The sequence below is a fragment of the Grampus griseus genome (genome assembly GCF_964374135.1).
Source record: "Grampus griseus genome assembly, chromosome: 19".
Lineage (NCBI taxonomy): Eukaryota > Metazoa > Chordata > Mammalia > Artiodactyla > Delphinidae > Grampus > Grampus griseus.
Genome location: NC_139013.1, coordinates 19,807,226 through 19,829,978, shown reverse-complemented (window position 1 = coordinate 19,829,978; position 22,753 = coordinate 19,807,226). Strand labels below are relative to the sequence as shown.

The 22,753-nt window shown below is 47.5% G+C and overlaps 1 protein-coding gene across 1 annotated transcript in view; it reads left to right on the top strand.

The window, feature by feature from the left end:
- Nucleotides 1–22,753, top strand: part of ZNF536 (zinc finger protein 536) — a gene marked incomplete at its 3' end in the record, with an annotated part of 228,782 nt that overhangs the window by 56,700 nt on the left and 149,329 nt on the right. Inside the window, exon 2 of the mRNA XM_082677651.1 lies at nt 16,783–16,935. Coding sequence (XP_082533777.1) covers nt 16,783–16,935 — 153 coding nt within the window. The remainder of the gene's footprint in view (nt 1–16,782; nt 16,936–22,753) is intronic.

Sequence of the window (22,753 nt, the reverse complement as noted above, 5' to 3'; positions counted from 1 at the left end):
CAAAACGCATAAGAAAAATGAGGGAGCAGCCCGGAGCAGCATGTCATTGTGCAGAGATGTCCAGAAAAGTTTCAGAGGATGGGGCTGTGCTGGGGAGGCCCCAGCAGTGGGGCTGGGTGGGAACACCTGAAGAGGCAGAAAGGAGAAGGCTGGGTGCTGCAGGTGTGGAGGTCAGAGTGCCACTGGGAGCTCTCCAGGCCAGCTCAGCAGCAGTGTGTGTGTGTGTGTGTGTGTGTGTGTGTGTGTGTGTGTCCGTGTCCCTTTGCTCAGACCAGCAGTGAGTCCTGGACGGGGCCTTTCAATCACGTGGCTCTCCGGCCGCTCCTCTCTGATCGCTGTCCTTCCCGCCAAGGCCTCTCTGAAATTTGACTAAGGTTGTGAGTGCATGTTTCAGCATTTCTGGATGCAATTTGGTATCATAGCAAAGAATCAAAGGATATTTTCTATCACTTAAAGTATGTTTCTCTCCCTCTTCCTCTGAGCACCTGACCCCACAATCATCGCTGGCTTTGAAATAATAGACCCGTCATAATTATGAGAATTAGTCTGGAGGCTTCTGCCTTATCTGCTCAACTGAGGTTATTGAGGCTGTCTTTAGAGGTGGAAAGGGTGTCCGGGACCATCTCGGCAGAGATGGCAAATTCAGAGAGAGCTATGCCTGCCGGGTGGGGGCAGCCAGGTGGCGAGGCTGAGGGAGGGGCCTGGGGAGGAAGAAGCCCCCTCTGCCCAACCCAACAGCCGCTGCTCCCTGGGACCCTGGACCCAGCGTTGTGAAAGCACAGTTTCTCAGGAGAAGCTGGAAAGTGAGATGATGTGTGAAATGCCCCGAATTTGTAAATGTTAAAAACAAATTTAGCAATGAAAACCCTGTGTAATGAACGTTTGAGATCTCCATTAGATGGCTATCCCGACATGCTACAGAAGTGGAAACAGAGGCCCAGGCCTGGAAAAGGACATGGGCTAGGTCATTAAGGTAATGGAAACTTGTGTCCCCTCTGCCTCCTTGGTCCAAGTCCCGAGCCATAGTGTCCACAAACATCGGGCTAGGAACTTTCCATCAGTATGCTGCCCGTACTACCTGCTCCTTTCCAGAGGCTTCTGCTTGCCCTTGGCCAGGGATGGCTGGCAGCCTCTCTGTGGCCTTGAACCTGTGTTGCAAAGCCTGCTTTAGTCAATGCTCTGAACTGGCTCTGTGACTGTGCCTTCCAGGTGGTGAGGCAGTGACAACGTGGCAGCCCTGGGCAGCATGCAGGGAAGGCCAGGGCTCTTATGGAGGGTGGCTTCAATGTTCTTATAGGGTATTAAAGGAATAGAGTGAGAGTTAATGCAGAACTCTTTCTTTGGCTTAATTTATTATAAAATATGTGGCTAAAATGTAGATCACACTGCTGTTTTGGATCTCCGTTTTGATTCCCAAAATTGCAATCATGATAGGTGGATTATAACCGTGCTTTAACATACAGATGAGGAAATGTATTCCTGTGCAATTTTCCCCTAAGGAGAAGTCAGAGGATAAGGGGCAGGAGTTTTGAATAACTTTGCAACATTTAGTTGTCTCTCTCGGTCATGGGATAGAAATTAGCATTGTAAGACTATATGTGTTGTGAATGCAGCACTGCTTTGAGTATTAGTGTGGAAGAGCTTCCAAAGGGAACGGAGAAAGCGATTTTCCTTATTAGAAAAAGTCACCACGATCTAATCTAGCAAAGTGGTGTCACCTCGTTAAATTGTTGTAGTTACTTAAAAATATGAAGTGCCAGGCACCCTGCTAGAGGCTGGGGAGGCCACGGTAAACCAGGCGGACCGAAGACTTGCTGGGGTAGTGGGCACAAGCAGTAAACACTGGGTGGCGCACAGCTAGAGGTGAGCTGGGGAGGGGGCAGAGGTGGAGCCATGGGGGGCGGTGAGAATGGCCAGAGGCTCGGGGGCTGCAGGCTGAGGGAAAGGAGCATGCAATAAGCCTCACACAGATGGGAAGCCAGAGTAGTCCTCATTCTGGCGGTGCACGCAGAGCACCCGTGTGGCGAGATGCCCCCAAGAACATATGTCTGGGCAGACTCTTCCTCAGGACCAGACATTCAGTAGAAGAACCAAACAGAACAACATCCTGATGTGCTGCCCTGGGGCCTGGGCTCTGCTCTGTCCACCAGCACCGGTCCTCGGCCAGCACCCACTCAGCCTCTCCCTCGTACCCCGAGGTTCTGTCTGTCCAGATCATGCCCACCTGCTGCCCCCACCCCAGAATCTGGGCTGGGGCTCTTGAGAGCCGTCAGTTCTGCAGAGCAACACTCAGACTCCCCTTACCTCCCAGGAGAGCTGGCTGCAGCCTCTCCCCTCACAGCACAAGCCCTGGACTCAGTGTTACCAGGGAAGGTCAGTGGAGGAGAATGAAGGTCTTAAAAGAAGAAGGTGGCCTCCTTTGGTTACACTACATGGAATGACCGCCCAGCCTCCCCAGCACCATTCATTCATTCATTCATTCATGTATCCATCAGTCAGTCAGTCACCAGTGTTTACTGAGCACCTACTCTGTGCCAGGATGTTTTAGGGACATAAGATTGAGAAAAATAGACCCCATCCATCCCAGCTTTTACAGAGTAGACAAGCTACTGGGAGAGATAGAAATTAAGCAGGTATCACACACACATATGGTAAGTACAACCTCTGATACGTGTCATGAAGGTTACGTTCTGGGGTAATCGGGGCTGACCTGACAGTCTGGAAGTCCAAGAATGTCTCCCAAGGAAACAGCATTGGAGCTGAACCCTCAAGAATGGTGGGATCAACCAGGCAAGTTGGAGGTGGTGTTTGGGGTTCGTGTTTCAGGAAAAGGGACCAGAATGTACTGAGATTCCGATGTCCATCAGGGAGAAAGTTCCAACCTCTCTCTTTCTGGAGGGCCAGAAGGGCTTCCTTGGGACTTTTAGATGTTCGAGGAATGCCCTGGACAGATGCAGAGCAGGCGGGGGTGGGAGCGCGTGGCCCCCTGAAGCACTGTCGAGGAAAGCTCCCAGCTCACATCACATCACAGTTCCCAGTCACTGCCCAGTGCCTGAAGGATGGCTCTAAAATTCTTTCTCAGTATTTGGGTCAGGGCATTTTCTGGTCAGAGGGCCTCTGGGGTGTAGGACTGAGGGGCCCAGTGACTGTATGTCTGGGCAGATGGGGTGCTCTGCAGAGATGATTAGAGGCAGCCAGCCTGTCGCCCTTTAACGCCAGCCATCTCGTGGACGGAGCACAGGATGGAGAGGCCCGAGCTGCCCAAAATGGTGAATGCTCGTCTCTCTCCCTGTCATCCTGGTCTAACACCTTCCCCCAGGTCTTCCTCGTTGCCCCCTAGTTACTCACCTCAAAGAGATGTTTGGAGTAAGTGTGTCTTGTCTAGGAGGTGCCTTGGGGGCAGGTGCCAAATAAACTGTAATGTCGGGGTTAGAACACGTGGGTGTGAGTGGAGCCTTGTTCGTGGGTTTCCCACCACAGAGGCTGGTGTCACTTTGCACACTGGAATTGATCTTCCCAGCATGGCAATGTGACTCCTACTTGGAATGTACTGGGGGAGGGGGCTGACCATAGGCAGGGCTCCTATGATGATGCCATTATATGAGTCATCACCTCTGGTTTATCCTGGTCATCTGTGTGGTGAGTATTACAGACCTGGGTAGGTCAGGGGAACTGTCAGTTGGAAATCTATCAGATGCCCTTTCCTCATATTATCTCATTTGGTTTTCACAAGGGATTGCAAAGTAGCACCGTTATTTCCACTTTACTGACAGTGTTTGGAGTCTGGACAAGGTTAGGAGAAGCATTTACAAAGACATAGCTCTGAAGTCGCAGGGCCAGGTTGGAACCCAAAGCTGGCCATCTCGAAGCCAGTGACTTTCCCACTCTGCTGTGATACCAGTGCAGGATTTAAGGTATATTAAGGCCTTGCAAACAGCCTATCTTAGGAAACACTCAGATTCCTCTGTACTATTATCCAATTATTATCCAGTTATACAAATAATGGTGCTAAAGTTCATGAAGCTTTAGTGGTTTGCTCAGGATCACAGAGTTTAAATTTTAACTCAGATCTTGGCATCAAACACATCTTGGTGTTTTGAGGTGACCCCTTCTGCTCAGCAGTCTTTGCGCATGGCTGGGGGCCGTGGGGACAATTTGCTCTGCTCCCACCACCCGTCCCTCCACAAACAGGGCAGTTTATTCGTGCTCCCTCCTTCCCTGGGGGCTCCTTGGAGAACACACTCATTTTGCTTGTCCCTGGTCAAGATTCCTTTGGACTAGTCTATGGGATTTCTAGCACCTGGAAAGTTACCTTTTAGATACTTTTATCTGTGATCAAAGGAAGAATGAGCAGACTTGACCTTCCTGTTAGAAGCTGCTACCCAGGAGGCTAGTCCCCAGGGGTCAGTTCATTCATTCACGCATCATTCATTCATGCATGTGTTGGTTGAGTGATGGTTGGATGCCTACTAGGTGCCACATGTGGAGGAGGACTCGCAGCCTGGTCCTCTGCCAGTTGCTGGCTAGAAGGAGAAGAACAAAATCCAGACTCTTCACCTGGCCCGAGGAGCTAGTTGAGGGCCCACTCAGGATGTGAACATGACCGGGAGTTATCTGAGGTTTATAACACAGCCTCATCTGTAGTTGAGAAAGGTCACTCCTGTGGTTATCAGAAAGCAAAATTTGTTTTTCTCTTTTTGACTTACTTCACGCTGTATGACAGTCTCTAGGTCCATCCACCTCACTACAAATAACTCAATTTTGTTTCTTTTTATGGGACTTGAGGACACAGGGAGGGGGAAGGGTAAGCTGGGACAAAGTGAGAGAGTGGCATGGACATATATACACTACCAAATGTAAAATAGAGAGCTAGTGGGAAGCAGCCACGTAGCACAGGGAGATCATCTAGGTGCTTTGTGACCACCTAGAGGGGTGGGATAGGGAGGGTGGGCGGGAGACGCAAGAGGGAGGAGATATGGGGATATATGTATATGTATGGCTGGTTCACTTTGTTATACAGCAGAAACTAACACACTATTGTAAAGCAATTATACTCCCATAAAGATGTTAAAAAAAAAAAAAAAGAAAAGAAAAAAGAAAGCAAAGTTGCCGTCAAACCAATCTCTACCGGTGGGGGGGAAACAGCAAAATCTTCGCTGAACGTGTCACAGTTGTATTGGCTAAAGTCCACTGCCCTACCAGCAGCCTGGGGTGGCGTCAGCCTTGCCAGGACACAGACACTGGACTGCTGGATGGGGAGGGCCATTCCCCAGGGCATCGGCTCTAGCTTTGTTTTGCCAACAGGTACCAAGACAATGGTCAGTGGGGTAACCTCGGCTGTCTCCTTGGCTCCTTTCTCTGCTTTGTGGCCTGAGCCAAGTCCGAAGGTTTTGTCCTTTGGAGATCTACCAACAGGCAAAAGAGCTCCAGAAAAATCTTTGTGCTGTGATGAGCAGAGCTGGGTAGATTTTTTTTTTTTTTTTGCTAATTTTTATATGTCAACTAGAATATTTATTACTACAAGGTATTGAAAGTTTCAGCATTTATTCAAAAACATTTAAGTCTTGATCCATTGATAGTATCCATCTGATAAAGGTTCTCAAATTAAAAGGGCTGGATAAGTCAGTGCGGCTCAAAAATGGCAGTAACTTCAGAGCTGGCAACTGACACTTGTTTTCTGCCACTGTTTACTCTTCAATAAAAAATGCATATTTACCATAGCAACCTCCAGCTCACGTGGTGCCCTGTCTTACCCGCTACCCTCTACAACAGAATAGCTTCTTAAAGAAACACACACATCCTAATATGCATGCTTTCAGATGCAAAAATGTGTTCTTTATAAGGAAGCCCTCTTTCCTGGGATTTAATGCTAATAAACACGTCATCTTTATAGAAATCATTTTGGTCCCATGTCTTAAATTTTAGGGTGTTCACTCCGGAAATCAAAATAGAATTACTCTTGGAAGGGCTTTTGATTATCTTGAGAGTTTGCTGATTATTTATTTTAATACAGTTCTAATATATATATATATTTGTGGTTATACATATATATATATATATATATATAATTTTTTCCAAACTGCAGCCATTAGTATCGTTTGAGAGGGTTTTTTTGGTGTAGATTCTAATGACCTGCCGCTTCATCTGTGATTAAAGATTGTCACCTACATGAAGCTCAATTGCAGCCTGAATTGTTTTTCACTGTTAACTTGGGAGAATTGCCTGGGTTTTCAGAGCTTTGGAGAAACTGCTCCAACCCGGACTTTTCAGGAAGGGAGCATGCCTTCTCATTCTAGACCTTGTGCAGGTGTCAGGCCCCATCGCTTGGGGCTCGTGGAGTGGGGAGAGCACTAAAGCCACAAGCCTCTGCCCTCCCTCCCCAAGCCATCCTTGCTTGCAGGGGTCCCTTTGGCAATATTCATGTTAAAAGCTACTATTAATTGGAGCATATCCTGCACCAGGCACCGTGCTAAATGAATTGTTATGACTATCCCCGTTTTGCAGATAAGGAAGCTGAATGAACCTCAGAGAGGTTATGTAATTTGCCCAGGATTACACTCCTAAGAATTGTTGGAACTTGGTTTTAACCTGAAGCCTTTGATCACAAATCTGTTCCACTTAATCTGTGATTGGAACCTTTCTGTCAGACGTAAGCTGGAAGGACAAGTGGGAATGGAATAAGGGGCAGTGAGCGGTGCCTCCCTTCTCAGAGTGTTCTTGGGAGATGTCGCATGGCCTCAGTGTCAGGAGAGTTTTTTGGTCCACTCTTCCCATTCTGGTTTGCACCTGTGCCTGACAGCCACATACTCCTGTGCTGCAGGTCTCCGTGGATGCTACAGCCCTGGGACGGCTGTGTGGCTGTGTGTGTGATGAGAGCTGTGGTCAGTGCCCCTCTGGGGCACCTCAGCAGGCTGGGGGTGGGGCGCATCTGAACCAGGCCTGGTGGATTTTTTAAATTCCTTTCAGCCACATACAGACCAATCTGAAAAACAAGACCATATTGTGACTCTGTTATGCTTAGTGGCTTTGGGGGAAAATCCGATTGTGAAGTGAGGCAGGGCTCTCCATGGCGGAGTGGCATTGTGACCCGAACTCGGACAAGGAGAATTGCCCAGACCCCACGGCCCGGCCAGCCAATCTGACTGCAGTGTGTCCACGAGCCATTTCATAATTATCCATCATGAATGCCTCCATGCTGCCTTAATAGATTATTTAAAATGGTGCCTGTGCCTCCCATGCAACCTCTAGTCAGCCCCGAACTGTACATACATACAAGCCGGGAGAGGTAATTGCTTATCATGTATCTTTTTGTTCCAGACACTTTTATAAAAGAGTATGTATTATGTATGGTGTGACCTTCAAATGTCAGGAATGTGTTGTGCAATAAACTGTCAATATTTGTGGTTATAAGGTACTAGATGACTTTTACAATAATTGGAACGGCTATATTAAAAGCTTGGATCACTCAGCTGGTTAAAGAGAAAGACACAGGCCGGTGTTCATCAGGGACTTGCCTTCTGCCAACGATTAAATGAAAGATATTGCAAGGTGCTTAAGATGTCTTCTTTGTTTAAAAAAGAATATGGCAAAACATGTCTCCAGGGGGAAGCGTTATCTCCAAATCATCCCTTCTCCTTTCAGTGTGCACCATTCCCCAAAGAAAACTCAGCCCCACAAGTTATGGCGACCGACTAAGTGCATTTTAAAATGATTGGTCCAGCTTGTTCTCAGTGTCATTTAAGTAAGAATTCCTGAAACATACCCGACAGTCAAAGAGATCTCCTCCAATCTTCCCCCCAGCCCCCTCCCCACCCATAAATGAGGGGGCTGTAAATTACCTTAAGAGGATCTTAAAAGCTATAGTTCTTTTAAGAAAATAAATTATGTAGAAATCTTTTGGGAATTTATGCTTTACTGAAAGTAGAGGCTTCTGTAGTCTATAGTTTTGTTTCTTTTTTTTTAAAGAAAGGAACATGTAATTTAAATTACGAAGAAGGGAAAGCAAAACAAATATTTTGCAATAATTACAGTAGTAATTGGGGCATGGGTTACTTTTAAAGTATCTGTCTTGTTATACTTTTCTATTGATTAATGTTTCTTTATGCATATGGGAGGCTATTTCTTCCAACGCAATGACATCTTCCTTTTAAGCCAGGGAGTGGGCAGATGAAATAGTGGAAGGTTTCCTCAACGACACGCCCCCATCTTCTCAAAAGCTCACTTGTGACCTTGCTGATTAGAGTGCGTGTGTGGTTCCTTCCACCTGGATGGAGAGAGACCCGGGAGACACCCCGAGACCACCTCCTTCAGGAAGCCTCCCCAGGCACCCTTGACCTCCTTCCCCCCTGCTGTTATCACACTCCAGCCCCTGATGGTCTGTGCTGAGCACTTTGGGGCATTTCTGGTATTTTGCTGGTACCCGGGGCCAGTTCCTCCCAGGCTACGCAAAACAGCTTCCCTCTTGTAGTCAGGAGCTGATCTGAGCCTCTGAATTTCAGTTTGCTTGCCTCCTCTGATTCTTTTATTTATTTTGAAAAAAGTATGTACAGTTTTTTAAAGTATGTACGGTATGGAGCACCTGCTATGAGCTGAGTGCCTACCACGTGCTGGGGGTATAACAGCAAACAGTAATTAATAGTCCCTGTTTGCGTGGAGCTTGTGTCTGGGGGGAGACAGGTGGTAAGCAGACAAATACATAGGTCAGTTAGCATTTGCAGTAGGTGATAGACGGGTTGCTTGAAGGACCAACCAGAGAAAGAGCGCCCCTGGAACCTGGAGTCAGGGAGAATTCCTTCAGACAGTATGGTCAGAGACGCCTCTCCCAGAAAGGGCCTGTGGACTAAAGCCTGAGTGAGAGTCTCCGTGTGAATTCTGGGGGAAGAGAATTCCAGGTGGATGAGGCATCAGGAACAAAGCCCTAAGGTGGGTACCAGCCAGGAAGGCTTGAGGAAAACAGAAAGATGGAGGGCTGGAGTAGAGTCAGGAGTTGGGATGAGGTCAGAGCAGCAGCGAGGGCCACTTAGATGGGGGTTGGAGACCATAGGTGCTGGGGGTTATTCTAAAGAGCAATGGAGCCAGTGGCCTGCCCTCCCTTGAACATAACCGGGCTTTTCCCAGGAGATGGCAGCCCCCTGGGCCGTCCCTCTCCAGACTTATCCTCCTGCCTGGTTCTTGTCACCCAGGCCAGTTCATAGGTGCTGCTGCTCTGCCCTGGTTCACCTGAACAGTTTCTGGGATGGATCCCTGCCCACCAGGCCAGAGGGAAGAGAGGGGTGTGCAGAACCCAAAGAGACCCATCACACCAGATGTCTTGTCAAAGGTTGATTCTGTGAGTCCCAAATCCTGCCTGCTGCGTCCATGGTCACAGTTCCCAGGATGTGGACTATAAGTGCCTACCCACAGCTGGCCCTGAGGGCCTTGGGAGAGCTGGCAACCCAAGGATTACAGAGGATGTTGTCAAGGGCAGCATCACACAATGCCAAAGGGAAGAGACCCCATGGGTGGCCCAGTCACCAGCGGATGGGGTTGGGGGGACGGTGGTTCGGAACACTCCCCTGACAGTTAAGAAAGGGCTCTCTGGGTTTGGTAAAACCAGAAACACATTTGGCCCACAGTGCTTGATTTTGAAGCCCTTGTGTATTTTAAGGGAAATTTAATCCATATGTTTCTGATTCATTTTCACTTAACTCATCAAAATGTTGCTTTAGAGAAGCTATTTGAGATCCCAGTATCTTATATTTTTTTCTCCAAATTTTAGCCCTTTAGTGACCTATTTCCCCAATTCCAGAAATCCTATCTTGCTAACAGCAAATGGAGCTCTACATAGTTTTGAGTTTGGGTGAGAGGTGAGGAAGGCGATGATGGAGGACATTCACCTCTGCTCCCTGAGATCTGTCACGAGCTCGGGCCTTGCCAGTGAGCCCAGCCTGGTCCCCGGTCCTAAGAACCCACAGGGAAGCTGGCTGTTGCCTTTTCACAAGTGGTCATCCTTTTCTAAAATAGCTCTCTATTTAAACAAATACTTTTGCCAATCCATATTAATGCTTAACTGTTTAACATTACTATATATGGCCATCATAAACCAGAGAACTTTGATGAAACAACAGAGACACCAAATTAATACGGACCCAAGGCATGACTGATGTGTTCCAAGAGTTAAGTACAATTGTTTACAGTAATGTTATCATTTTTATGCATACCATTAATTTAAAATCACTTTTAAAAATAAAGGGAACTCTTCATCAGGAACCTCCACCACAGTAATCATTGTTTTGAGTCTTTATTTTACAGTTTTTAAAATAAGGGAAAGTGTTAAGCTTTTAAGAGGAACTCTACATTCCTCTGGATTTTTCCTCCAAGGTATTACTTTTCCTCCCCTGAAAAGATCTTAAAACACCGGTATATGTGGGCAAAGATATTAATAAAGATGTGATTTTTTTGGTGTCATGGTCACACTTTAGACTCCACAAATTGTTTTTTCCTTCATTAATGAAGGGAGATCTGTGCTTTTGAGATGCTCTTTGCACAAGACAGACTTTTAGAATGAACTGCACGACTCATCTGGGAAAACGTGTTTCCTGTTATAGTAGGAGCTCCATAGAAATTAAAATACCGTGGCCTTTTGTGTCATGAAGTAGTAAGTGCCCAGGTATGCAGACAGCCCCTTACCCGCTGAGGTTGCTGGGATACTCTCCATTCCCTGCACGGGCTTATCATCATCATCAACGTCATCTCTGCAATTTTCTTTTAATAAAAATCTTTCCAAAATGTACTTTTGGGCACGTGAAGGGTAAAGCTGCTCGGCAGGATGAAGTGAGCACTGAGAGTATGTGCACAATTTAAAAAGAAACCTCTCTTTGCTTTTTCTCTTTGGTCCCACTCTGCCTCTTTTGGTCTCTCTGAACCTTGTTCTCTGTCTCATTCTGTGAATTAATAAGACTACCTAGAGGATTGGGTATAAACCCGGAAGACCTCACCAGTAGAAGGTTCACACTTCTTAGCTCCTGAGTCCTCCCACTGTGACAGCTCTCCGATCTCCATGACTTAACAGAACCAAGATTTTTTTCTCATTCATGCGCAGTCTGGCTCGGGTCAGCCCCCCTCCATCTGGTGACGCAGCCATCGAGGCATCGTCTGTTTTGCGATCCTGCCCCCTCAACCTTTGTGTTGCAAGGGTAGGGTGGCCAGGGAGGACAGGGAGACAGTAAGGGGCACACTGTCTCTCCTCTGAATCGCTTCCAGCCATTGGCTGGACTAGTCAGTGGTCCCAACTTAGCGCAAAGGCAGTTGGGAAAAGTAGGCTCTCGTGGAATACATAGGAGCACGTACTATCCCTTTCATGGTCGTTTCCTCCCATATCTCTAAGAGCCAGCCCTGTTGCTCATTTGGCTTAGATTGGGCTAGGGTGGGTGAAGGAAAGGCCACAAAGAGGGTGAAGACAGCCTGCAGTGGGCTTGGGGCTCTTCCAGCATCGCAGGATTCCAGGGAGCCGAGGGGAAGGGCCAGTAAGTCCAGCTGGGGTGGGGTGAAAGGATTTGCCTGAGGACAGCCAGGCCCCGGGGACCCAGAAGCAAAAGATTCTGCCTCCTGACTCCTGAGGCAGCCTTCTTTGCAAACAAGACTATTTTAAAGAGGTACCGAGGAAGCTCAGTGTTTAAAGATAAACTGGGGGGAAATCTACCCTTAAAATACAAAATTATTTCATAAACCAAGTATTTAAATTCCAAACCAATATGTGAGTGAGGTTAAGTATACAATGAGGCACCCACAGATTCAAATCATATTTGTGTACAAGGTAGCCAGTCTTGGGGCTGGATTCAGACAGCTGCTGATGGTACTGTGTGTGTGTCTAGGCTTTAACTTTTGAGAAGTTATTTGTCTCTCTTTCTAAGCATCTGATTCTTTGTCTATCCAGGGCTGCCAGTTTGTGGCGGTTGCTGATGAGGATTCCAATATGATGACCCATGACCTTTTTTTTTTTTTTTTTTTTTTTTTGTGATATGCGGGCCTCTCACTGTTGTGACCTCTCCCGTTGCGGAGCACAGGCTCCGGACGCGCAGGCTCAGCGGCCATGGTTCACGGGCCCAGCCGCTCCACGGCATGTGGGATCTTCCCTGACTGGGGCACGAACCCATGTCCCGTGCATCAGCAGGCGGACTCTCAACCACGGCACCACCAGGGAAGCCCTCCTTGACCATTTTTAGTCCCCCGGCCCCTCCTTCAGCCCACAGCTATGGAACCTCCCTCCTACCCTCCCTCTGTGAATTCTCAGGGAAGGTAATGAACCTTAATGTCACCTTGGCCTAGGCCAACCTTGCTATACACTCAGAGGCTTAGAAGCAGCAAATGGAAATGTAGGAGTCATGGTTTCTGACCTTGAGATGACAAAATTAGGAAGGTCAATTGTCTGATGTCCCCCACCCCCAAATAATATATCTTTTTTTAATTGAAGTATAGTTGAAGTACAATATTATGTAAGTTATATATATTATATATAAGGTGTACAGTATAGTGATTCACAATTTTTAAATGTTATGCTCCATTTATAGCGATTATAAAACATTGGCTATATTCCCCGTGTTGTACAATATATCCTTGTAGCTTATTTTATACCTAATAGTTTACACCTCTTAGTTCCCTACCCCTATATTGCCCTTCCCTCTTCCCCTCCCCCCTGGTAACCACTGATTTGTTCTTTATAACTGTGAGTCTGTTTCTTTTTCTTTTATATTCAGTAGTTTGTTGTACTTTTTAGATTCCTCATGTAAGTGATAACATACAGTATTTGTCTTTCTGTGTCTGACTTATTTCACTTAGCATAATACCCTCCAGTTCCATCCATGTTGTTGCAAATGGCAAAATTTCATTCTTTTTTATGGCTGAGTAGTATTCCATTATATATATATGTGTGTATGTGTCACATCTTCTTTATCCATGCATCTGTTGATGGACACTTAGGTTGCTTCCATATCTTGGCAATTGTAAACAATGTTGCTATGAACATTGGGGTGCATGTATCTTTTCCAATTAGTGTTTTTGTTTCTTTTGGATATATACCCAGGAATGCAATTGCTGGGTCATACAGTAGTTCTATTTTTAGTTTTTTGAGAAACCTCCTAAATTCTTGAAACAAAACTTGAAATGATTGGATCCATGCCCTCTTTTTTATCTAACCACTCTCAGCTTGTAGGAACAGGAGAAAGCTTGCAGAGTTTTTGATACCTACTACAATTCACCTGTTCTAGGCTGAAACTTGGGAAGGGTTGCATGTATCGTCTATGTTCCCCTGGAATATTATTTACTGCCACCATATGTAAGACATCCATTCCTGAAGAATAGATCACATATTATTTAGTGGGGTCAAGAAAAGAAACAGGGGTCCCAGGAGTTACTTCTCATCCCTTTCCCCATCCTATGAGAGCCAGAGCACACCCAGGCTGAGGCTGTGTTGCCTGTAGCCAGATGCCCCAACTCTCAGGGACACCCCAGCCTCTAGGAGCTGGCAGCGCTCCTTTCACAGAGAAGCAGGAGGAACAGCCAGTGGGGCTGAGGCCGACCTCTGTTCACACGCCCACCTTCAGCGTCCTCCACACATTTAGAGAAAGTGTCTGATCAGAGGGAAGAGATACTGCAGATTTTAGGAAAAGGAAAATTTCTTTAAAAGCTCATACCAATCCACAATCGGCCTGACAAAGGACCACAGGTGTCATTTTTATGATGCTTCTTCCTTTCTGTCGTGTGTTTCCTGGAAGGGCTGGGGAAGGGCTGGTCTGTCCGTAAGCAGGACCCGTGGTTCTTCCCCGGCCAGCTGTGTGTGGCCACAGGCAGAGCCTCGGGACTCCATCTGGGGAGCCTTGCAGAAGGACAGCTGCTAGTGCTTTTACGCTCTGGGCGGGTAGAGAAGGAATCGGAGAGCAGCCTCGTCTTCCCCTCTGACTGAGCCCCTTGAGCTCTCAGCCGGGCTGGGCTCAGTTTAGCGCACCTTGTTCCTCGATACCCGTCCAGGTGTAGGCAGGGACCCACACACAGGCCCTGTGAGTGTGCGGCTCAGCGGGCCTTCCTCTGCCATCACTGACTGACTGTACTTGGCTTTCAGCCTCTCCGGGCACTTCCTGGGACCACCCACAATTCCCCTTCATCGTTGCTCAAGTTTGTTTTTCTAGTTGGATTAGTCTAAGAGTAAACGCCACAGGCCTTCTGGCCCTCCAAAAAAACAAAACAAAACAAAACAAAACAAAAACAGAAAAAACATTCTGTGTAAAGTGAAAATTAGACTCTTAAATCTGCAAAGAAAGCTGTTTATCTTACAAATTCATTCTTTTTATTGGGCCACACATATCCAAGATAGAAAGATAAAAGGAAGACAGATACAGGCCATTGCTTAGAGTGACATATAGTGAGATACAGCTCATCCTCACCTTCTGTAAAGCCGGCGGGAGCGCAGGGCAGCGGCCTTATCTGTCTATTTATCTATATTGTGCCCTGGGCCGGGGCTCACCAAAAGCTGCAGTGGAAATATGTTCCCCACACTCTCTATTCTATTCTGTTGGACAGCCCTGCCTTGGACTGCTCCCCAGGGGCTCCGACGGAGGAGGATCTGGGGAAGGTGCTCAGCTGCAGACCGTGGGACACGAGGACAGGCAGGGATGCAACATCAAAAACCCACACCTGCCTACTCCTGTCCTGAAGTCAACACTTAGTTCTGCTCATCATTCAAATGGACAGCTCATGGCCTCCTACCTTAAATAGGGTGTCTTAACCCTGTTGCAGGGAGCACTTGGCAGAATTTTAATCAGGCTCGTTGTTATTTTAAGCTGACCTCATGATACCACAAAAGGAATGAGTAATGCTGGGAGGGCAAATGCAACAGGTTTGGGGTTGGTGTGGCTTGGGGGTGGTGGAGGGAGATGGGTAAGAGATGGCCTCTCAGCTGTTTATAACTAGGATGCGGTTGACTTGGAATTGGCATCTGGCATCTGGCCATTGTTCTCCTGGGCTCTCAACAGACTGGCTCTTTAAGACAGAGGTGGTGGCAGCCCTGGTGGACTTGACCTGCGGACAGGGACTTCCTGCTAGGACTGCATGTGGGACATTTGTTTGCCGTGACCTGGCAACACTCTCTTGTGCCTGTTATCCCTTATCAGCAGCCCAATAGCCATCTTTGGTAGTCTCTCCACAGTCATGTGGACAACCACAAAGCTAGTGCCAGGTCGAGTGAGTTCTAGATGTGGATGAACTGTGTCCCCCTCCCTGTGTAAAATTACGAGGAAAAAAAAAAAGCTGGGCAGTTAGACCTTTTGAACAGCTTTTCCAAGGATGGTTAGAAGAGTTGTGGAGAATAGGATTAAAAGTGAGCCTTCAAGGAAAATTTCTAGGGTGATGATGCCATCGTGCACAGTCCGAATTCAGAGAGGATGCTCGAAGCCAAAGGGTTTCCACGGTTGCACCGAGCAAACATCCAAATAAGAATTAAGTGCGACTGCCTTCATCTTGTTCGTGGCCTGTAAGTCTGTCCCTTTTGGCTGTGAGCAGAGAACACCAGGAACGGATGTTGAAGAATAAAAGCAACTTGCATTTTCCATTGCTTGGAAGGTACAAATCTCGTTTTTTTTTTGCTCTCTGCAGAACTCACAGGTCTGCTTATTATCCCAGAAGGTCCCCTTGTTCTCATGGTGAAATCTACCAGGAGACCTAGAGGGTGGGCCGGAAGCTGCGGCCAGGACCCTGCCAGCCTCGGGAGCTTGGGTTATGTGCCAGGCGGCAGCCTCCAGCCCTGCGGGGAGGCCAGAGGAGAAGGCTTGCCTGCCTCTCCTTCTCGAGATGCAGAGTCCCAGCTCCTGCCCTGCTCCCCTGATGTCGCCTCTTTGACAACATGATGTCAGGCCTCGGGTGTTGCAATAACATATCCTCCAACCACTAGATATTTTCACAGTTTTATTTACTATTATGTCCCATCATTTCTGTGCAGAAGGCAGCCGTATGTAAATTTTATTCCATTTTCTAATGGTTTGGGTTACATAACAAATAACAGCAGGAAGGAAAATTTGTATTGATACTTTACAGAGGAAGTTCTCAGGTCACTGCACAAAGATTTAACTGCAGTGCTCTAAGTTTATGGGAGTTTTGCAGCTGAGTTTCTGCACATGACTTTGAATATGTCACTATATGTTTATCATGGGCTAATTGTGGAACCGCATTTCCATACTTTTTCTTCTCCCTTTCATGAGATTACACCAGCCAGCGATGGAGGCAAGACTCTACAAGGAAGAAATGATCAGTTTGGGATAATTTTCTTTCCTGTCCCAAAATAGCTGTACGTCTGCATGTCTTGGGGACTCAGCCGAGACACATTTTTTTTCATTTGTTGCCTGATATAATGCAAATGTGATTTCGATCCTATAGCAAACTCTCCAGCTAGTCCATATTATAAATTAATCAGACTCAACAACCACCAACATTTTTAAACTTTTGAAAAAAAATGTTTAATAGGAGCTAAGCAAAAGAAGAAATCAAACCAGCTGCTGACACAGCTGTTTCTTTTCTTGTTTAATTCAGTTCAATATAAAGGTACCATATGCTGCTTAAAATGATGATAGGAAAGATGAAATAATTTAAGAGAATAACAAGAAAATACGTGAATTGTCAGCATTCTGTCAGATTGAAAGAATGAAATAGACAGGTGTACTATTGACACGTTTAGCCTTGTGTGGTGTTGGCAGTTTTGGTGCGAACAACTTCTGACATGTGCTGAAGTGATGTGAGAATATTTCTCCTCCATTGCAGACATTGGAGAGGAGGCTGGGAGATCTGCCGGCGTCCAGCAGCCCGCACTGCTTCGAGACAGGAGCCTGGGCTCGGCCATGAAGGACTGCCCGTACTGTGGGAAAACCTTCCGGACATCCCATCACCTAAAGGTCCACCTGAGGATACACACAGGTGAGGGATCCAGGTGCACAGCTCGAAGGAGGAGGCCCAGGGCTGCCATGCCCCTGTCCTCGGTCCACCCTCTGTGGGCCTATCCGTGCACCATTGTGTGGGTCTGAACCGACCCTAACGACCCAGTTCTTTACTCCATACTCACCCCCCTGAATGACACATGGACATGTGGACATGGATCTCCCATGGTCCAGGCCTGGGATGATGATGCTTTGTCCGAGGCCCTGTGACATTTTGCTGATGGCATCCTTCTGCTGCACTGAAGTAGCACCTCCCACATCCTCACATGGACCAGGGGTCTTTCAGGTGCAAATGATGAGAACCCAGCTCAAACTCTAAATATACAAGGGCACGTAGGAGGTCTTTGAAGGCAGGCTGGCTTCTAGCCCAGCTGGGGTTACGTGCCTACACCTGGGACTGGATAGATGGAGAGGAGGGTGGGTGGCTCTCCACTGGGTCTCCTCAAAAGAAAACTCGAGACGCTCTTAACCAAGCCACTGGACCACTGTGGTCATTTCCCCTGTTACGGCGTTGTCCGAGCCCCTCAAGGTGAGGGCTTCTCTTGGTCTCTCTGTCTTGTCTCTCGGTCATGGTTCTTGTGAGCTTTTCTGCTAGTTGTTTGCACATTGCCAATACAAAAAAAAAATCTCTCTGACATATGGACACCTCCATTTTCTTTGATTTTTCTCCTGACACTTTATCTATTGGAGTGTGAGCTGCTTCAGAGGATAGACAAATATGCCATCTATTTTCAAAAATAATTGTGGTCTGTTTCCCAAGGAATCAATAAAGCTTAGGGTTGTGAAGGATATTTAGTGTGTACGGGCCTCATGTGCAGCATGTGGTTAAACACAAGGCGCCCTCACCTGGACCCTCACCTGTGCCTGCAAATCTCCCTGACACCCAGAGGAGCCCTGAGGACAGGTGGCAGTGGGATGGGCTGCTGTCTTTATTCTCAGCCTGGGTGCAGTTGGGCATCACCACTGTCCCTCCCTGTCCTGGAACACTTCTCTCATGGGGTCACCCCAGGGCAAAGAGGGGTCTCCTAAAATTACGTGCCAAGCTTGCTCACTCTCCAGGGTCCATGGGACCCGACCCACCTTGCCCATCTTCACCCTTATCACCATCCTGCGACCCCATTGCCTTCTTCCTGCTCCTCCAATGCAGAGTGCTTGCTTCTGCCGCAGGACCTCTGCACCTACTGCCCCCTCCACCTGGAATGTTCTTCCTCCAGGTGGTCACTGGGGGCTTAGCGTCATGTGATCTCTTCAGAGAGATTGCGTGACTACCCTGCCTGAAATATCCCTCATGCCCCTGCTTTATTTTCTCCATAGACTTAACACCTTCTGAAATTATCTTGTTCAGTTCAGTTGTTCATTTCCTTCTGTGTTGTCTGTCTTCCACCAAGTAGAATGTGAAGGTGTAATATTATCCATCTATTTAATTGCTGTAGAACCCCGGGGCCTACAAGAGCACCTTGCAGTAAACTGCAGCTTACGGGGGCATGGTACATTTATTTGAGAGGTTGAATGACAGAACAAATAAGTGACTGACCCTACTCCTGCAATGCCTGCCCTGTGACGGGTAGCACAGAGGGGACAAGTGCAGTGGGGAACATGGACCCTTCCCTAGGGAACCTGTGGTTCTTTGGGAAAGGTACCCTGCACACGTGAGCTGGTCAGAAGCCACAGTGTGGCAGCCAGGCTGCAGGTGCTAGATTTCTGGCTATGGATGGAAGACCTTTCCGCAGGAGCTTCATGAGGAGTCCCTTAGTTCCTGCCTCAGGGCCTTTGCACTTCTCTGTAAGATAGGTCACCAGCTTGCACCCTCACCTTCAGAGTTTGGCACCAATGTCCCCTTCTCAGTAAGCTCTTCCCAGTGATGGGGCTCAAGGAGAGGCAGCTCAGCTTTCTCAGATCATGGTAATTTCCACTTTCCTCCCCAGGTTGGAGCCGGGTCCCCTAGTGTTGTGGTGGTTGGGAGGGACCCACAGACCGTCAGGACATGGGAGACAGTCCACCAGGGCACCCACGGTCTCACTGCCTACAGGAGTGTGGAGACCTGGCCAGGCGGGTGCTGTGATACTTCCCTTTCATGTGATGTGGATACAGGCTCCTGGGCCAGGTTTCCCAGGTTCAGGATGGCTCACAACAGGTGAGGCCGGCCCTGCCAGGGAGTGTGGGTCTGGAAGGAAAGGGGCAGTGCCTCCCAACCAGGAGCTCTGCTGCCCCTGGGGGCCCCTACCCCCATCAGCTTGCCTGTGGTTCGAGTGGAAACGCCACAGAATATTCTTGGTAAATTAGGACTGAAGCTGGCAGAAAGAAGTCTTGCTGAACCTGGGTAGAAACAAATGGATACTGTTTTTAGAAGTTTTAAAGCTTGTGAAAGATTATGTTTTTCCAAACTTCTGCTTCTTTTGCGTCACAAACTTCCGAAGTTTGTGATCAATAGTCTTTGGAGACACAGAGAGAAGCAAGACAGGGCCACGGACAGAGGCATTCCAGAAACTTCCCAGAATAAGGGTGAAAATGAAAGAAGCCATGGAAACATCACACCACCAGCCCTCCTCGGAAACAGAATTTGCAGTGTTTAAAAGGCAGAATGGTAACCAGATAAAGATCAATTTCCTTTTATCAAAGAACAAAGAAGTTGGAAAATGCTTACACTTGCGCTTCTGAACAGAACAGAAAGTGTTACACGTTATAAATCACCAAAGTAAAACATCCATTATGACAATATAAAAGTGTAGATTACGTGTAATTAAAAATCAAAATCAAGTGGCTTGTTAATGAATGAGTTAATAGGGGCCCCAGTTGTGGAGATGTCCTGTACTGCCTTCCCCTTCCTCTTTGCGGTTTTGTATTTCCCAGTGACATGGCCAGAGGACAGCAGTCTCCAAAATAGAAGAGTTGTTTTCCAAGATGCCATCTTTTGAAGTTTTTCTATAATGGACCCATACGAGCACATTAAAAATCCAATGTGTAATAAATATATTTTAATTGGTCTGGATATGAGGTGGAACATTCTCTGTGTCTTTCTGTCCTACTCCATCTCTATGGGAAGTTTTGATCGTAGAGCATCAACTCTGATAAAAACACTTTCCATTATTAACTCCACTACATTAACTCAGTTACTGCTCTTCTTCTCCCAACACCTGTTTAGTAGAGAGGTTCTGAGCAGATGCACCAGTCAGGTTGCTTTGAACACCTGTGGGCTGGGCAGAGCCTGCAGGTAGCAAGAACGTTTCTGTTGGCCCCCAAGCTCCAGCCAGGTCCATGCGTGATGGAGGGGAGGCACCCAGAGTACCCTCACATCCTAGGGGCTGCCCCTCTCCGGCTCCTGCAGGGCAGACGTTGATTGCTGCCCACACAGGGAAGGCTGAACTTCTCTCCTCTTTGAAGGTTGGGCTGATTAGGACCCAATCACTGGACGTGTGCGATTTGTCTTCTAGAGTACGCTGCCGGCGATCGGAATTCAGAGCCAGTCAGTAAGGAGACTTTGTCAGTTAGGGTTCTCCAGGGAAACAGTGTGCGTGTGTGTGCATGTGTGTGTGTATACACATCTATGTACATGTACATATATACGCATCTATATACATATACATACATATCTATATACATATATACACATCTATATACAAATATATACACATCTATATACAAATATATACACATCTATATACAAATATACACACATCTATATACATATATAGATACATCAATATACATATATACATCTATAAATATACATATATATACAAATATATATCTAGACATATATATACACATCTGTGTACATATACATATATACACATCAATATATATATACATATAGAGAGAGACAGAGAGAGAGAGAGAGGTCTTTATTATAAGGAATTGGCTCACTTGATTATAGAGGCTGAGAAGTCCCCTGATCTGCAGCTGGTCAGCTGGAGGCCCCAGAGAGTGGATGGTATAAGTCCCAGTCTGAGATGGAGTCCCAGCTCAAACAGAGAGCTCCCTTACTCAGATCTGTTCTATTCAAGCCTTCCAAGGATTGGATGAGGCCCACCCGCACTGGGGAGGGCAATCTGCTTTCTCAGTCTACTATTCAAATGTTACTCTCATCCAGAAACACCCTCACAGACACATCCAGAATATGTTTGACCAAATATCTGGGCAGCCCTTGGCCCTGTAAAGCTGTTGCATAAAATTAACCATCTCAAAGATGCGTCAGCAAGCGCTTAGCCATCCCATGCAACAGGAGGCGGGGATGCCCCCAGGTGGCCCCTGGCCGAGACCAGCCAGTCATTCCTTTATTGGCTGCCTGCAAATGTACTCCATCCGTTCCCTCACTACCCCCTCCTCCAGGTACTACATTGGGGACACCCTGAAGGGTCCAGTGTGTCTGTTTTGTGCAGGAGGTAGGCAGGCGCTGATCAGTTCCTGAAAGGCTGGAGGGGTGTGCCTTCCCCACAAGCCCCAGGAGGGTGTAACACCCCATGTGATGACCCACCTGTGTGTCAGGTTTCCCAGGGGGTGCCTGTTGTCTCAGGAAGGCCATTTTAGAGAAATATAATAAGCAAGCTCACTCATGAAAACTTGGAGGCACTAAAGTTCAGAGACTAATTAAAAATAAATCTCATTAGTTTTTTCCTCTCTCAAACTATGCTAGTGGTTTATTAATCTGGTTTTGATTTGCTGCATGTGTTGGTCTGGCCCTGAGTTGGGCATCTCTTTATGGACTAGATTTGTACAGGGAAGCCAGCCGTGGTTCTCCAGGGGTCTCAGGGTGGGCTGAGGGGCATGCCCAGCACTGCCCACCCTACTGGGTGCTGCCTCAGTGATAGAGCGGCTGAGCGCTGCCCGGGTGGGATGCACGGAGTGCCCTCCTTGGCTCTCACCTGCATTCTTGGCACCAGACCCGAGGCTCCTCTGTCCTGATGGAGCCAAAGGGGACTGTGGAGGTGAGAAGTCTTCTCTCCTGCAGCCCCTCCAAAGAGTTGTGTGCCCTCCCTGTGGGGAAGGCACAGCCTGGGAGTTTTCTTGCCTCATGACTGAAGCTGTCTACACAGCATGACAGCAACTGGCTGCCCACAGAAAAATTCAGCCAACGAGGATAGTATAACATCAACAATGACAGTAACTGTAGTCACCACTCTCTGTGCACTCACGTGTGCAAGCACCGCTTGCTGCTCCTGGATTATTATTATTCGCCCCTTAATCCTCACAGCACTTTGGAGACCAGGTTCCAAATCCCCCCTTATCCTGCCCCGTCCCCTTTGCAAGGGGAGGGAACTGAGCCTCAGAGACGTGAAGCTACCCACCCAGAGTTGCCCAGCGTTGATTACAGGTCATACTCCAGATCTGCCTATTTAGAATTCCATTCTATTAACCACTGCACTGTATTGCTATTTTTACTTTTCTGGGTGAATTTTTGGCTTGTTTTAGGGAATTAATGCAACATTTCTTTGACAGTGTGTGTCCACACCATAACCAGCTGGAGGAAAGGAAGTGACTTGTACCCACAAGGTGTGTTGACGCAGCCTCCCAGCGATTTAAAAGGGAAGTACTGTGCACCCTGGCTCCTCCTTGCTCCCTAACTCAGACTGGCCTGAGGCCTCCTTGACCCGCTTGCCTCCAGTTCCCACCAGCCCAATGAGCTTAGGGAGGCGGTGGGGCAAGGAAATGGCTACTGTGGCTGGTGGAGGCCCCCTGACCCCTGGCATGGAAAGTGGGGTGGAATTAGACGCTGGCATAGTGGAGATGATAAACTCCTGATGCCTTTTTGGAAACTGCCTTTCAACCAAGCAGCGACTGGTCTGTGGATGTGGGTGGAA